At 39.0% G+C, this 16,130-nt stretch overlaps 1 protein-coding gene across 1 annotated transcript in view; it reads right to left on the bottom strand.

The window, feature by feature from the left end:
- The window catches only part of DHTKD1 (dehydrogenase E1 and transketolase domain containing 1), a 47,715-nt gene that overhangs the window by 28,890 nt on the left and 2,695 nt on the right, over window positions 1–16,130 (bottom strand). The window contains exons 2-5 of the mRNA XM_090266542.1: window positions 5,245–5,400; window positions 3,951–4,162; window positions 2,932–3,126; window positions 996–1,265 (exon numbers count right to left, since the gene is read on the bottom strand). Coding sequence (XP_090122668.1) covers window positions 996–1,265; window positions 2,932–3,126; window positions 3,951–4,162; window positions 5,245–5,400 — 833 coding nt within the window. The remainder of the gene's footprint in view (window positions 1–995; window positions 1,266–2,931; window positions 3,127–3,950; window positions 4,163–5,244; window positions 5,401–16,130) is intronic.

The raw sequence follows: 16,130 nt of genomic DNA on the forward strand, positions 1-16,130 counted from the left end.
CTGTAGATGAGTGGATCAAAAACCTGTGGTACATTTACACAATGGAATACTATGTAGCAGAAAGAAAGAAGGAACTCCTGCCATTTGCAACAACATGGATGGAACTAGAGAGAATTATGCTTAGTGAAATAAGCCAGGCAAAGAAAGAAAAATACCATATGATATCACCTAATACAGGAAACTAAAGAACAACACAAACAAAGGAACTAAATAGAACAAAGAGCAGAATAGCAGTCAATGGGGGGAGGGGAGAGGGAGAGAAGGGGAATAAATAAGGGAAGGGTTTAGTCAAAGAACCTGTATAAAAGACACATGGACAACAGGGAGGGATATGATTGCGTGAGAGGGGGTGGGTTGGGTGGGGGAGAGAAATTAGGGGAAAAGGGGACAACTGTAATTGAAAAACCAAAATAAAAAAATTAAAAAAAAAAAATAAAATAAATAAATAAAAGTTCATATTTAAATAAACACTCATAGAAAAAAATGAGACTCAATCCAAATCCTAAAAGACACCTTTTAGATTATGAAAAACAGGGGAGGGGGCAGGGGGAGCAAGACCCACACTAATAATTTGTATTCTTTACTTTAGTACCAAAGACCCTCATTTTAAAACAAACAAGTAAATAAATAAATAAATCCAGGCTCTTATAGCCTTGTTAGCTATTTGGGTGCCCTATGGTTTTCTAGAAGGCCATACTTTCAGAGAGGAAATGACATCCCTCTTCCTAGCAGTAGCAGGTATGCCAGTCAATACCCCTTAATTAATTTATAACTTGAGAAAGAAAAAACACAGTGAAAACCAGTCTAAAGTCAATTGCCTTGACACTAGACCTCATATCTGTTATTAATTATTAAAATGACCCCAGAATATTTTTTCCCAAAATTCATCTCAGTTTAATCTTGAATGTCTGCTATCTCCTTTCAGACCTACCAACTTGGACATTCTTTCCCCTGTCTTCCCAACCTCTGGTCTCACTTCCTGAAGTGATAAGTACCTGCAAGCAAATGACTTTGTCTCCAGGCTGAGCCAAAATGTCTGGAGAATAGTCGCCATCCTGTCTAGACTGCTGTCTTCCCCGAGTCTTTCCGACAGCCACAGGGTTAACGGCTTCCAGGTGTGATGGGTTAGGCAGCATTGTCACGTGCAGGGGATGGTGGGCACCAAAGTCCAGGTCAACCGAGGAGGTCAGGTGAGACAGGACATCTCCAGTGGCTGGGACGTTTTCTGGAAATTCACTTAAGCCTTGCATTTTGCGAAACATCAGCTATTGTGGATACATATACAAGAAAAAAATGCTTTTTATCAGAATGGAGTCTAGAGAAGAACTGGCTGGTTTAAATTATACAACAGAAAAAATTATGCACATGCTTTTATTACCATGCATTATTTAAAGATAAGCACACACTTCTAACTGCTCGAATGCACTGAACTATTTGGAGATCTTGGCAATCAAATGAAGTACTAACACTTTATGAGCAGTCCAACATGATATAGTAAGTTACCTCTGCCTCACAATAAGCAAAATAATTTTTCTTAAATACACCTGTTAAAATATATTTTCAAAAGAACTTTTTGAATTAATTTCATTAAAAGTAGAGAGGAAAATAATAGAACTTAATCCCATTTATGGATGGGACGACATATACTCTTAGCTCAAGTTACATCTAAAAAACTACATAAGTTCAATAATCAAAGGACTTCTCTACATACATTCTCTCACTTCATTTTCAGTCTTCTATGAGATAGATGTCACTACCCATTTTTAAAAAGAACAAGCAAGAGAAATTAACTAAATAGTTAAAGGTCCTTGGCTAATAAGTAACAAAGTTGGGTTTCAAACCAAAGTATTTACCAAAACAGTATGTTATTCTCAATTAGACAAACTGTTTCAATGACTCAAAAAGCTTTTCTAATTTGCAAAAGCTTCTTATTTACCTATCTACGAAACATACACAGTGTAGATACAGATATCTTTCTCACAAATATGGTCATTTATAATAATTTTTGCATCTTTGAGTAATTTCTTTGAGATATTTTAGAAATGTCATTTGTGCTTTAACAATTTCTGCATTTATCTAAGAACATGCCTCCATATGTCAATCACTTGATCCTGTACCTTTTCTAAGGTACCTGTGTTTTAAAAGCTGATTATCAATCTCTTAACATCAGAAACACTGACTTATGAGTAACAGTGGTAAAGCTTGGCCCCTGGCCATGATACCACATAGATTTTCTAATATTCTTAAGAACAGCACATCCTTCCTTGGGCTTTATTCACTCCATCTAACTTTGACAGTAGTTATTTTTAACATTTGTAGTTATTTTTAATCCTCTGGCCACAGACAGTAATGAGGCTTATCCATTCATAATGGTCACAACCTTATTAACATCAAATCTCTCTGGTATTCCCTGATATCAGATCTTCAGGCCTGGCTCTCAAGTCTTTTGATAGACTTACAGAGCAGAGCAGCTAACTTGTACTGAATAAAAATACCAAGATCCAATTACCTATAAAACCACTCACTTGGGTGGTCTCTTAAGATAACAATGTACATCATTAATTTTAGCACAACCTATTAGCTATAAATACTGCAAATAAGTGGAAGGTAAAATTGTATAAAATTGCACAGACCTTGTGTTTGTTCAAATAATTTTTATGAAGTAAGGAAAGCGTGCATCAAAGAGCAGATTATTCATATCCTCCTTGAGGAAATAAACTAACCTTTAACTTCCCTGAAAGAAGAAAGAATCCAAATAAGGATATGCAGAAAATCAAACTAAATACCTGCTCTAACCAGCAGGATTGGGATACATCAATTAACTAAGCTATGTCCTGGAGCAACGATTCACATGCTTAGTCACTTTTCTAAAAGGAATCATTACCATCGGTTTTATTCTGTTACAGTCGTATGTCATAGACAGTATCTTACCTCTGGGGGGAATTGCAGAAGACCTGTCAGTAAATTAAGTCTCCCCCTATGGGGCATCCCAATGATGACATCGGTGATCCCACTGTAGGCTGACATTTTCAGCAACTCATGGAAAAAGCCCATCATGCTTTCAGCTCCTTCGCCTCCATATCGCTTCACTGTGGCAAACTTGGTGGCCAAAAAGTGGTCAAACTCCTATGGAACATCATACCAGACACATTAGTTACAGGAAGATAGCCAACTACTTAGGTCAAAGTCAGACTCATTTATATGTGTTGTTAAGAAGACCCCCCTGCAATACCTCAAGTGGCCACAGCCATGCCCCTTCACTACCTGCCCCAGAGAAAGATGTAAGTCACCCAGAGTCCAGCAGGAAAGCCTTGCCAAGGACACCAGACCACAAGAGGGGATGCAGAGAAAATAACCTGAGAGGAAGAATAATTTAGCCCAAGAGGAACCTCCTTAGATGTGTGTTCCTCCAGAGTAGGGATCAGGCCTCAGATTCTGCTGCCTCAATCAGTACCTGAGTTTTAGTATCAGGCTCTACAGTACTATTTTATCAAGGCTGCAAACTACCCACTATCTGAATTATCGGGAATAAATTTCTTGTCATCTTGATACGCCTGAGTCCTAATCATAGTCCTGACAAACATTCAATTCCATTGATTTGTATTGGTTTGTCTTCTGTGCATAGTTCTCTCTTTTTTTTTAAATCACTTCAGCTAATAAAAATAGAAGATCTTAAGGATTTTGTGATCTTTTAAAGAGTGAATAGACAAGTATGTATATAAAAAGTATTCTGACTCTGAGGAGAACCAATAGCTCCATTGTTTAGTGATCTACTTTTTCCTACATAGAATAAAGTAGTATGTGTTATATTGTCTGTTGTGTTGAGACAATGGGGGGTAAGTGGAGGTACATTCAGAGATTTACTGCCTAATTCCCTCTCTTCAGCGTTTATAAGTCTTTGCAGGAAATAAGCTGACCAATTCCACTGACAGTAGCTGTTGCTTTTATACCTGAGATTCTAGCATTAGTTTGGACAGATGTTTTCGCTCTTCTGTGGTAAATGTCTCCTTTTTCAGCTCCTCGAACCGCTTGGCAAACCAATCTTTCTCCTCCTGGCTCTGAAGTTGGGAGGTTTCAATGGAAATCTGCCCACAGTAGATTTGGTCGAGATAGGCTAATACTTCCTCTAGAGAGGCCTCATCCTTCCCCATGTTCAATAATCCTATGAAATGGAATCAAAGGGATTCTCTTAAAGAAGAATCAGCCATGTAACTAATTATAGAATATACCTAAATAATTACTTCAATTCAGAGCATTTCATTCTGAGTAACTTGGGTCATTACCAACGTTAATCTACACATTTCTAAAAGCAAAACTAAAAATATGGTCAAAAGCCCTAAGGTAGTAAAACTAGAAGAGGGAAAAAAAGATCTTCACAAGGAGAGAGCCATACTGTTTTATTTCAAATTTTGATTTTATAGTCATTTAAACTAAAATTTCAAACCTACCTTTCACCTGCTTATAGCTACAAATATTATGTTCTACCTTTATCTCAAATATCAATCAACTAAAATGTTCAACTCTTAATAATACCTATTGAACAACTGGTCTTCTTTTGAGTTAATATTGATAGCAAACCAACATTTTAAGGTAAAAGAAAATCTCCCTGATACTCAAAGGAAGGTTTGCAATATGTCATTAGCTCAGCACCAAATCAGTTATCAGTCATTTGCCTAAACTTACAACAAGAGTTAACAAACATTTACTTTATATTGCTTATAGTTTCTTACAATAAACTTTGGATCTTTGATATTGATTAACCAATTCTGCAATGAACATGGGAGTGCAGATATCTCTTCAAGATCCTGATTTCAATTCCTTTGGATAAATACCCAAGAATGGAATTGCTGGATCATATGATGGTTTTATTTTGAATTTTCTGAGGAATCTCCATGCTGTTTTCTTCAGTGGCTGCACCAACTTACATTCCCACCAACAGTGCAAAGGACTCCCTTTCCTCCACATCTTCGCCAGCATCTAACAGGTTTGAGGTGATATCACACTGTGGTTTTGATTTGCATTTCCCTGGGTACTTTTTCATCTACCTGTTGGCCATTTGTCCAAAGATTTTTGAATGCAGAGGAAATGGGCCCTATCAAAAAAGCATTCTAGAACTTGAAGACTCCTCCCTGATATTGCTCTCCAGTTGGGCATAGGGTTTCTTCAAGAAGAGAGAAAGGAGCCCCACCTCTGTTGGCAGGCGACTACCACATACATAGAAGGTCTACTGTCAATGGGCTTTACCTGTGGTATTAAAGGGCCCCTGCAGGGTCTGCACAAGAGCTTGGATTTCAGGCACATTCTCCTGCAGGGCTTGTCCAGTGAAGAGGGGGTTGATTTTGGCAGCTTTATGACCATGTTCACAATATACTGTCACCAACCTGGCAAGTCCATGATCAACTAATTTAAAGGAAAAAGAAAGTAATACAAGCAGTTTAGGAAATGCCCACAAACCACAAAAATCAGTTTTTCAGAGAAGCCTTTGTGGCTTTAGATATTTTTAATGCACTGCTCCTACCTATCACATCTGCCAGTAGTTTTCAGGATTAAAGACTATCAGAATTCAGTAAAACACACTTATTTCCTTAAATTTAGCTCATGATAACTAAAGTTACTATAACTAGAACTATAAGTGTACATTTATAAAATAACTATGCACATGAATAAATATTAAATGGGAATCCCCCAAATTGAAAAAAAAAAATCATACAATGTTGAGATAACAGATAATTAGTCCTCTTAATTTTTGTTTAGGATATTTTTAACACCTTACATAAAAAACAGATAAGTAGAACTATATAATCAATATTATATTTCTTTCTTTTTTTCCTATTTTCTCATTTTTATTTTTATTTTTTGCTTTTAATTGTATTTATTGGGGTGACATTGGTCACAACCATAGAGGTTTCAAGTGTATAATTCAACAAAACATCATCTGCACACTGTACCATGTGCTTATTTCCCAAAGCAAAGTCTCTTTCTTTCCCCATGTATTCCCGTTTTCCCCATTTCCACTTACCCCCACCCCTTTTCCCTCTAAGGGGAAGGGAGGGAGACAGAGAGAGAAAGAAACACCAATGTGTGGTTGTTCATTCTTATTTCTTAAAGACCCCAGGTATATAGTTATTTCATAGCCTCATGAAATCTTAGCTGAGGAAAACACATAATGCAAAAAAAAGAAAAAAAATCCCCTCTGTAAAACCCTTAAATGAGTGATCCCCTAGTCTCTACTTAAAGGGCAGTCACTATCTTTCCGTGAATCCACTTCTATCTGAGATGATTTCTTATTGAGCCAAAAGCTGCTTTCCTTTTCTTTCCACATTTAAGTCCTAAAATTTGGAGGGAAAATCCCTCAGGCTTACATTCAGTTAACCTTTAGTTTGTCAAGGCAGTTTTACACAAACTGGGCACAAATCCCTGAGAATAAGCAGATGTGCTCTGGAGGACACAGAATTTTCTGAAAATTTAAAAATTTTTCATTTTTATTTTCAGAACACAAAGAAAACTGTTAGCATATTTTCAAATACTTAACGATCATTTTTTCAACATGTATTGCCATGCAATGATTTAAGAGTTACATAGGTGCCTGGATCTGTGTTCAGTGTACTTCAATGTGTATGTGTTGGCACAGGCTTAGAAGAAAGAACAGATGTATTGAATATGTAAAAGATGTGTTTACACTAACTATGTGGTTAGGAGGATCCATACTAGGTCTAATACGCTAATCAAACAATCCCAGTAAATGAACTGATTTCTGAAGGGAGGTTAGTTTCATATTGCCATATGGTTCTAGTCTGAACTGTATTAGTTTTCATTTGCTATTCTGTGAAGTAGGAGATCTTCATATGTGTGGCTAAAATCCACACAGATCATGTCTGAAGCACTGTCCTTTTGTGCCAACTCCCATGTAAGTGCTCTACAGTACCATTAAAAGCCTGGCTGTTGAGCATTTAGGAATTGGAGCAGTGCTCTATGTAAGCTGATGTTTACCCAGAGTATGTTTTCAAAAAGACTACTAGATTGCTATGAGAATGGTGATGGTAACCCTTTATATTTACTATTGGACTTATCCCACTAAAGATGGAGTTTTCTAGATGTTACTGGAAGCCATGGAAAGCAGAGAAGATCACCCAGAAAGAAAGTAGATTGACAAAGTGATCCGGAGCAGACCAGACCCATCGAGTACCAATATTTTAGAGAGCAAAGAGAAAGAGCCCTACCCCAAAAAGTGGCTGAGGTTGTTAGGAGGAAAACCAGGATCTTGCAATGCCAGAGAGTCAAGGAAAGAGTGTATTTTTAAGGAGTGGCCTTTATGAGACAACCATTATTAAAAGTTCTTTAATATATATACTATATATATATATACACACACATATATTTACACACACACACAGGGTGGAGCAAAAGTCATTTACAGTTGTTCGTAAGAAAAATAATATAATAATTAATAAGTAATAATACAAGAATAAATTCTGTGTTTCATGTACTCACAATTATAGATCTACTTTTTTTTAAAGTATATTTTATTGATTATGTTGTTACAGTAGTTCTAATTTTTTCCCCTTTGCTCCCCTCTGCCCATTACCCCCCTTCCCTTTAGAAATCGCACCCCCCTTAGTTCATGTCCATGGGTTGTGCATATAAGTTCTTTGGCTTCACCCTTTCCTATATTATTCTTACCTTCCCCTTGTTTATTTTGTACCAACCGATTATGCTTCTTAATCCCTGCACCATATCCCCATTTCTCCCCCTCCCCCCTCCCAGTTGGTAACCCTGCAAATGATCCCCATACCTATGATTCTGTTCCTATTCTGGTTTGCTTAGTTGGATTTTGTTTTTATTTTTTAGATTCAGTTCTTGATACTTGTGAGTTTGTTGTCATTTTAGTTTTGGTCTTCTTTTTCTTAAGTAAGTCCCTTTGACATTTCATATAATAATGGCTTGGTGATGACGAACTCCTTTAGCTTTATCTTGTTTGGGAAGCACTTCATCTGCCCTTCCATTCCAAATGATTGCTTTGCTGGATAGAGTAATACTGGTTGCAGGTTGCCTTTCATTACATTGAATACTGCTTGCCAGTCCCTTCCTGCCTGCAAAGTGTCCTCTGAGAAATCAGGTGATAGTCCTATAGGCAACCCCCCTGTAGGCAACTCTCTGCCTCTCTCTTGCTGCCCCCAGGACTCTCTCTTTATCTTTCACCTTTAGCATCTCAATCATGATGTGCCTGGTGTGGTCCCCTCTGGGTCCAACTCACTCTGGACTCTCTGTGCTTCCCGGACCTGTATGTCCATCTCCTTTGCTAAATTTGGGAAGTTTTCCTCATTTTTTTTCAATTCTTGCTTCCTCATTCAGCACTGGTTGATTGTTTTTTTCTTCCTTATGTTCCAAATCATTGATTTGAACCCCGGTTTCCTTCCTTTCACCATTAGTTTTATGTGGATTTTCCTTTGTTTCACTTAGCATACCCTTCACTTCTTCTCTTATGCGTTTGCCGTACTCAAGCATATCTGTCAAGCCTGTGAGCATCTTTATCACCAGTGTTTGGAATTCTACATCTGTTAGGTTGTCTATCTCCTCATCTGTTAGGTTGGCTATCTCCTCGTGGCTTAGTTCTCCCACTGGAACCTTGACCTGTTCCCCTTTTTGGGCCATACTTCTCTATCTCCTCATTCTGACAGGCTCCTGTGTTTGCCTCCGTGTCCCAGGTAGAGCTGTCACTCCTGTTACGTTGTAAGGGACGGAGCCTTAGTGATTCCTCAGTACAGGATGATGTGTTTCACCACGTTGTGGCATTGTATGTGGGGGTGGGGTCCAAGAGGGAACAATGCCACCTGCCCAGCAGTCGCCCCTTTTCCAGGCCCCTCTCCCACTTCCGCACTGGACTGGCGCCCCTTTAGCTACTGCCCTGGCCGTCGTTCCCAGAGTGGGTGGGTCTGCAGACGTTCTAGGACTGTGGGGGCCCTTTAAACAGGTGGAATCTGCTGAGAGATTGGCAGTTTCTGTCTCCACCCCAACCCCCACTGGTCTGCACAGTCAGAAGCAATGAGGCTTGTTTTTCCCTGGTGCTGTGACCATGAGCTGCTCGGTCTGGTGAGAAGCTGGGAATGCTCCCCAGGTGTCCCTCCTGACTTTTTAAAACGTGTGACTGCGCTTTCCGCTGGCCTGCTGCTGCCTCCGCTGCTGCCACTGCTGCCACCACCATACTGCGTCATTCCCGCCTTGGCTCCGCCCCTCCTACCTGTCTGGATGAGTATTTCTTCTTTATATCTTTGTTTGCTGAACTTCTGGTTATTTCTACTTTTGAGGTAGTTGTATTCCTTCTTAGTTGTGGAGGGAGACGCAGCGTGTCTGTCTACCCCTCCATCTTGGCCAGAAGTCCTCATTGATCTACTTTTATTTGCTACATCCTGTATATATTTCATATAAGTAAAAGAAACAGACCAAAAACTTAGTAATTACCCTATGTGGGGAATAGATTGGCATGGGGAGATGTGGGAAGCAGATAGGCTTCGTTTAAAAGACTCTGACCACTGTGCAGAGCCGCCCCCCACTGGGCCCTTAGCCGGCAGGTTGTCTTCCAGTCCTGCTCTGAATCCTACCCTCCAGGGGATTTTAAACATAAAATAGAAATACAAAGTGGCTTTTAAGGAAAAGGGAACCTGCACCTGCTCTGTTTTTCTCTGTAAAGCCTCAAATCCTTGTTAGTCGTCGTCGGCAGCCGTCCGTCTCGAGAGACGATGGTGTAGCTTCTTAAGAGTCTATCTGCACCGTCGAGAATGGCTGTGCAGTCCGACTCGGGAGTGACACGGTATCTGTCTCCTCCCGTGTTGAATCGACATCTTGCGATGACGCTGGAGTGTCCTCTCCAGTGAAGCTGAAGCTACAGAGCCTGGGCAGGGTGATATGGAGGGTCTGCTGTTGCCCATGCAGCAGACCCCCCCTCTCTTCGCAGCTGAAGGGTCCAAGGGAAAGACGGAGTCAATACAGCTTGGCTTCAGGTGCGCCGCAGGAGTTGCCGGTGTTGACTACAACGTCAAACCGCCTTGGGGACTCCGGCTCCGGATTTTCTGTCGGGGTTTACTCCCTTAGCCTTTCCCCTGAAGAGGTATGCCGCAAGGCAGCGGAGGTTTTTTGGAATCAGAGTTTTCCTTCTCTGATGTGCCCTGACTGGAAGATCGAACCAGCGACACTTAGCTCGCAGGCCGACGCTCAATCCACTGAGCCAAACCAGCCAGGGCCAATCCTTGTTAGTAAAATGTGAAGAACAGAATGATTAACTAAGAGGAAACGCTTTTGACCTTGTGTAAAATACCTGGATGTTTCAACCCTGTATTGATCTGCATTTCCCTTTCACTCCCTACCATTTGGGGAAGGGCTGCATATTTTCCTTAAGTATTTCCCCATGTTGAAAGTGGATGAAAACCCTGGCTAATAAAAAAACGAGGGCGATTTTCCACTAGAGAAAACCCCCTTCCTTCCTTCCTCAGATGGAGAGTGTCTGAGTAACTTCTTCATCCACTCCAAGGGACCCAGAGTCTCTTACAACCCTATGTCAAAATTTATGATTTTTTTGTTTGTTTATCATATATTCTAAGTTTTCCACAGTGGACATGTACATTAGAACACTTTAAATTGTGTCCATTGAACATACTTGCTGCCTATTGCATTCTGAAAGCTTTTGATTAGTGGGTTCTCTTCAGTGCACCTGCATGTCTGACCTCACCAGTATACTAAATGCTGGTAAAAATCATTTGTATTTGTTCCTAAGCCTATTGCTGTGGGGAAAAAGTAAAATATTAGAAGAGAAATCATAAACATCTAGAAAGATTTTGCACTCAGATTGCTTTCACAAGCTCCCTTTAAATACTTGCATAGATGTAAAGAAAAATATAAACATTTAGGTTAAAATAACCTGAAGCATCTCTCACACCTTTATGATAAACCTTGCTTCAATGACTTTCTAAAAAATTAACTGATCAACTTCTAGTTTCAAATCCATTGGATATAAGTGCTTCTGCTGTTTTTCTTCTGTAGCAAATAATGAAAGTATTTGTTAAAAAATATTTATATATTTAAAACAATAAAATATGTAATGAAAATAATTAAATTAGGATATTTAAAGGCTATAAAATAAAAAAGAAATAAAAATATTTAAGAGGACGAGAGCAAAGCAATAGAATGTTTATAGTCTTCATTAAAACAACTCATATTATTGTGTAAATATAAGGGTTACTAAACAGAAAAAAGAATACCATTATGTTAGGTATAATACTGTCCAAACAACCTAGAACTCATATCTCCAAAAGTCCAGAGGAATTTAAGTTATATCCCTAAGAAGTCAGAGAAAACAGGGAAAACAACAACAGGACAGATGCACACATGTCTTCAAAACAAAATAGAAAATATTGGAGGCATGCTTCTGGCTCAAGAGACTGGCATATAGTAGATGCTCAAGAAATATGTGTTATTACCTGAATGAAGGAAGCCCTGAGATTCCTCATATTAACATCCACAGAACCCTCATAGTGAATGTTTTCCAGAGCCCTCGAGAGTTGCAGTAGATTCTTCCTGCTCACATGGAGCCCTCTTTTCTGAGAACTGCACCCTCCTTCCCATCCCAGGATGTGGGTTCTAGTGGCAATGTCTACATCACTCCATTCTGCCTCCCTACAAGTTCATGGATTCCAAAGTCACCTTCAGTCAAGGTGGATCAGATTTGATCTTTCCAGAACTTGAGACTCAGAACTGGGAAATAAGTTATGAGAAAAGAGCTAGCCTGAGACAGCTATACTTAGAAAAGCCTGCTTATAAGGTTGGTCTTTGGCTGGTGTCTGGGAACTTAGATTTCAGAAATGTCCTCACCTGTCTCTAACTGATAAGGGTAATCCATTATGCCTAGATTGTGCAAAAAATATGGTTTATGCTGAATACGTGCTTTTCTAGTCGGAGTCTGGAATTTTGACATGCATAGAGGGTGCTTACAGGAACATCTCCCAATAAAAACCTTGGGTGCCAAGACTCTAAAGGGCTTCCCTTCACATATGTTGCAGTGTTTTTGTCATTTGACAAGGTGTGCATTCTGCCACCCCTCATGGGAGAGAGAGCACAAGAAAGACTGCAGAATGGTTCCTCCAGACTCTTACTGTGTTTTTTCCATTTTGATCCAGCTGTGTATCCCTGTTACATCACTGTAATAAACCTTAGCCTTGAGTACAACTATATGCTGAGTCCAAATGTGGCATGGTCTGAAGGACAGCCAAACACACGTTATGGGTGACATTGGAGCTGAGCACACTAACAGCTGTGCCCTATGAACCCAACACAGCTTCTGCCAATATTCTCAGGTTTACATCACATATCCTTCAGTTCTAGGAGATACCCCTGTATCTCTAAAATAAAGTCCCCTCTTTGCTTAAAATAGCCAGAGTTGGTTTCTGTTGCTTGTGACCAAGAGAATTTTAGCTAGTACAGTAAGTAAAAAATAAATTATGATAGGCATATCTACATCAATTACTTTATTCTCTGCTGTAAGCAAGCATGGTGGGGGCCCGGAATGTGTTTAAACTCAGTGCTTAAACTAAAATTCAATACAACTCATTTTCATCATCTGGTCATAAACAGCCTCCCCCCAAAATATCTAGATCATATCCATAGTCTATTTCCATTCAAAGCAGCATATGCTTAAAGCAAGTGGAAATGTTAGATACCTACGGAAACACTGAAGACTCCCAGAAAGGGAATTTTATAACCAGAGTCCCTTAGAATCCTATAAAAATGAGATGGCTGCCTCCAGCTTCAACTTAGGAACTTCACAGATACCCACATCAAAGTCAAGACTTTTTACCAGAATACTATATTCTGTGCAACAAACTCAGACAGACCTAGACTGTGCAACTGAGTTCATTTCATATCATCATATCCTCCCTCCCCATCTCAAACACAATATCTTTACAAAATAAATGTATTTTGCCAGATACTTACTTCTTAGAAAAACAAAAACAAAAACTCAAGACTTTAAATAGAAACCTTGTTCTGGTCCTTTCCATTTTTCCCCTAATCCTTTCTTAAATCACTGCCAAGATAGATACGTAAGGGTCACAGATTGATAATAAATCACAGTGACCATTTACTGAGTAGTAACTTTTGCTATACGATGTGCTGGATTTTTCACACACATTATATCACCTGATCCTTGCAACAACTCTGAAACAGGTGTCCTTATTGCAGAAGAATAAACTGCAGAGGTTAAGTAACTTGCAAAAGGTGATACAGATAATAAAGAAACAGAAATTTGAATTCAAGAATAGTCTACTTCAATCTAGTGTTTTATAATTGTGCTATAACAAAAATTCTATATTGTACACTTGAAACTAATATAATACTTTATATCAACTGTAAGTGAAAAATATTTTTTTAAACAGAATAGGGAAGTCCAGAGCCTATAGCAAAAGAGATAAGAAAACTAGAAGTCTTAGAGACTTTTTTTTTTTTTAAGTACAAGAGCTAATATCATTAGCCTTTTTGGTCTGCACTTGTGCTCCAGAATTATCTAGATTTTAAAAAATCTTCACTGCAGTAGGATTTTCTTTAACTATTTTTCCCATGATCCAATAAAGGCTCCTGTTATCTGTAATATGCAACATACCTCCAACCTCTCACTTCAATTACTAACGCTCAGTGTCAAGGTCAGTAACCACTAAATGCTATTTGGAATCCTATGGCTCTCATCTTCTGATGATCACTATATTCTGCCATTTTTTATCACCCAAATCTTCCTTAGTTAAATTTATATCCATAAATCACCACTCCTAAACCCACCTCCATTTTAAATTGAGATTGTTGATAAATAAATTCAAGTTTACTTGGAAATTGAGGTTTACAGAGGTTAAAGTACACACTGTTATTAACACATCATTGGCCACAAAGAGCACTCGTCACAGGTCAAATTTTAACTAGTGAAACCACGGCCATCCAAAACTTTACAAGAAGCAAATTCAATGTCTCTTTAAAGCCTAATACAATGGAAGTCTTAGTGAATGATGTAGTCATCCTATGAAGGCAATGATTTTCAGCCAAGATAGACATATGACGGAAGATAGCTGCTGAAGGGATGAGGGGAGAAGGAAGGCACCATAACCCTGACCATAGCTGTTCCCTCTTCTTGCATCACCTTTTATGTTAGAGGGTGACATATGTCATTTTCAGTAGGGTCTGTCCTTTGATTTACTTTGCCAGTACTGAAAAGCTATGTGCGTGATCCATCACACCAACTCAATCATTCTTCTCAACCAACCTTTTAGGACAAGCGACAGGTGACATGAAAAAGACTAGAGCCCATCAAACCATGTGTTTGGCCTCATCAGCCTCTTGTCCTAATTAATGGAACTGACAACAAGCATTCAGTTACACAGAATTTAAGGAAAATCTCAACAACTCTTAATTGTCTTCATCAGCAAAAAAATTATTACTTTTTCTGAAACACAGTACATACTGTTACTAATACAGTAATAGTAATATAGTGGGATATAATATATAAAGATGGTCCCTACATAAAACCACATACAGAAAAAGTTCAAAAAGGTCCAAATGGTTCCATAATGAGAACTGAGGAAGTTCAGATCTGGAAAGCCTGGTGTTGTCTGGAAAGATATCATAGAGGGGATGGAAATGGAGCTGGGCCATGGAGAACGGGTAAAGAGTAAAAAGGCACAGAATAAGAAAGGAATTTGGGTAAAAACTGGAATGTGGGGGCATTTATGTGGGAGGTAAAAAAAGAAGGCAGAATGGGTCAAGACAAATGAAGGGCATTGAATACCAAGCTAGAGAATCTGGATTTTATTCTGAGAGGCAAAGTAGAGCTTTTGGAGACCTGAATAAGAAAATGACTCAATTAAATCAATGTTTTAGAGAGGCTGGACTAAGCAAGAAGGGAACTAGGATAGCAGTTTTACCTTTTTGAAGTCATGGATCTCTCTGAGAATTTAATAAAAGCCATGAGCCCTTTGCCTAGAAACAGATACACAAACAGAGTTGTGCAAAGTTCACAGACCCTCTGAAACCTTATCATAGGGATTTATGGACTCTGGTTAAGAACCATTGAATTAAACGGGTTTTTTTTCTTTTTTTGGTAGCAGACCAGAATTAAAGGACTAGACTAGGATCCTCATTAGTAAAAATATAAAGGAAGCAAGGCTTTGAGAAATATAATGCTTAAAATTTGATATGAAGTATGAGGTGAAAAAGTTGAAGGTGGAGTGTTTGCCCCAGAATTTTACAATATGTCTGTAGAAGAGACTGCTGTGACTCTCAGTTTCCATTTTCCTTTCTCTTTCATAAGGAGTCACAGCCAGACCTGATGGAGAGGACTGCACATTCGCCAGAGATAATGGTGTTTGAGCTAAATTCAAGAATTGAATGGAAAGAGATGAACACGTTCTACAATATAACTGTAGCAAATATTGCTCTAATTCCCAATATTCATTTTCCCTTCTTTTTCATGGTAGTAGATAGTTGAGTACATAACCACCCAAAATAGACATACACATTCCCAGCCTTCTACACAGCCACTATGGCCACATGGCTAAGTTCTGACCAATAAGGTGGTAGAAGTGATATATACAACTTTTGCGTCTTTCCTGGTTCTCTTCCCTTCTCCCTTTCCTCCTTCCTACTGGCCAATATGTGGATATAGTGGTGAGCCATCTCAGACCAGAATTGAAAGCAACACCCACAGGATGGTGAAGGAACAACATAGACCCACTATGACATTGCAGAGCAAAGCTGTCATACCAGCTTAGACTTTTACTTATCTTACTTGTCATTATTACTCCAGGTCCCTGGCACAGCCCTTGAACTCATTGTATCTAATACAAAATTTGGTACTCAAGGTGATTTGCTGCTAAAAGAGAACCTAAAATTCATGACTGGCTTAACAGCCAGGCAGTGGGTATGAAGGACCCATATAGTTCAGAAGAGAAAGCTGATGAGCAGTGTAATGCTATCTGACCAAACATTTGGTAAAATGTCACCTATAATAACCTAAGAGGCAGACTACATGCCCACAAAGCCTGTAACTCAGTAGCATGTGTTCACTGTTTCTTGCCACTTTCAGGAAAGCCCTGGGAGAAAGA

The sequence above is a fragment of the Furipterus horrens genome, unplaced genomic scaffold (assembly GCF_987537825.1).
Source record: "Furipterus horrens unplaced genomic scaffold, mFurHor1.1.pri manual_scaffold_2, whole genome shotgun sequence".
Classification (NCBI taxonomy): domain Eukaryota; kingdom Metazoa; phylum Chordata; class Mammalia; order Chiroptera; family Furipteridae; genus Furipterus; species Furipterus horrens.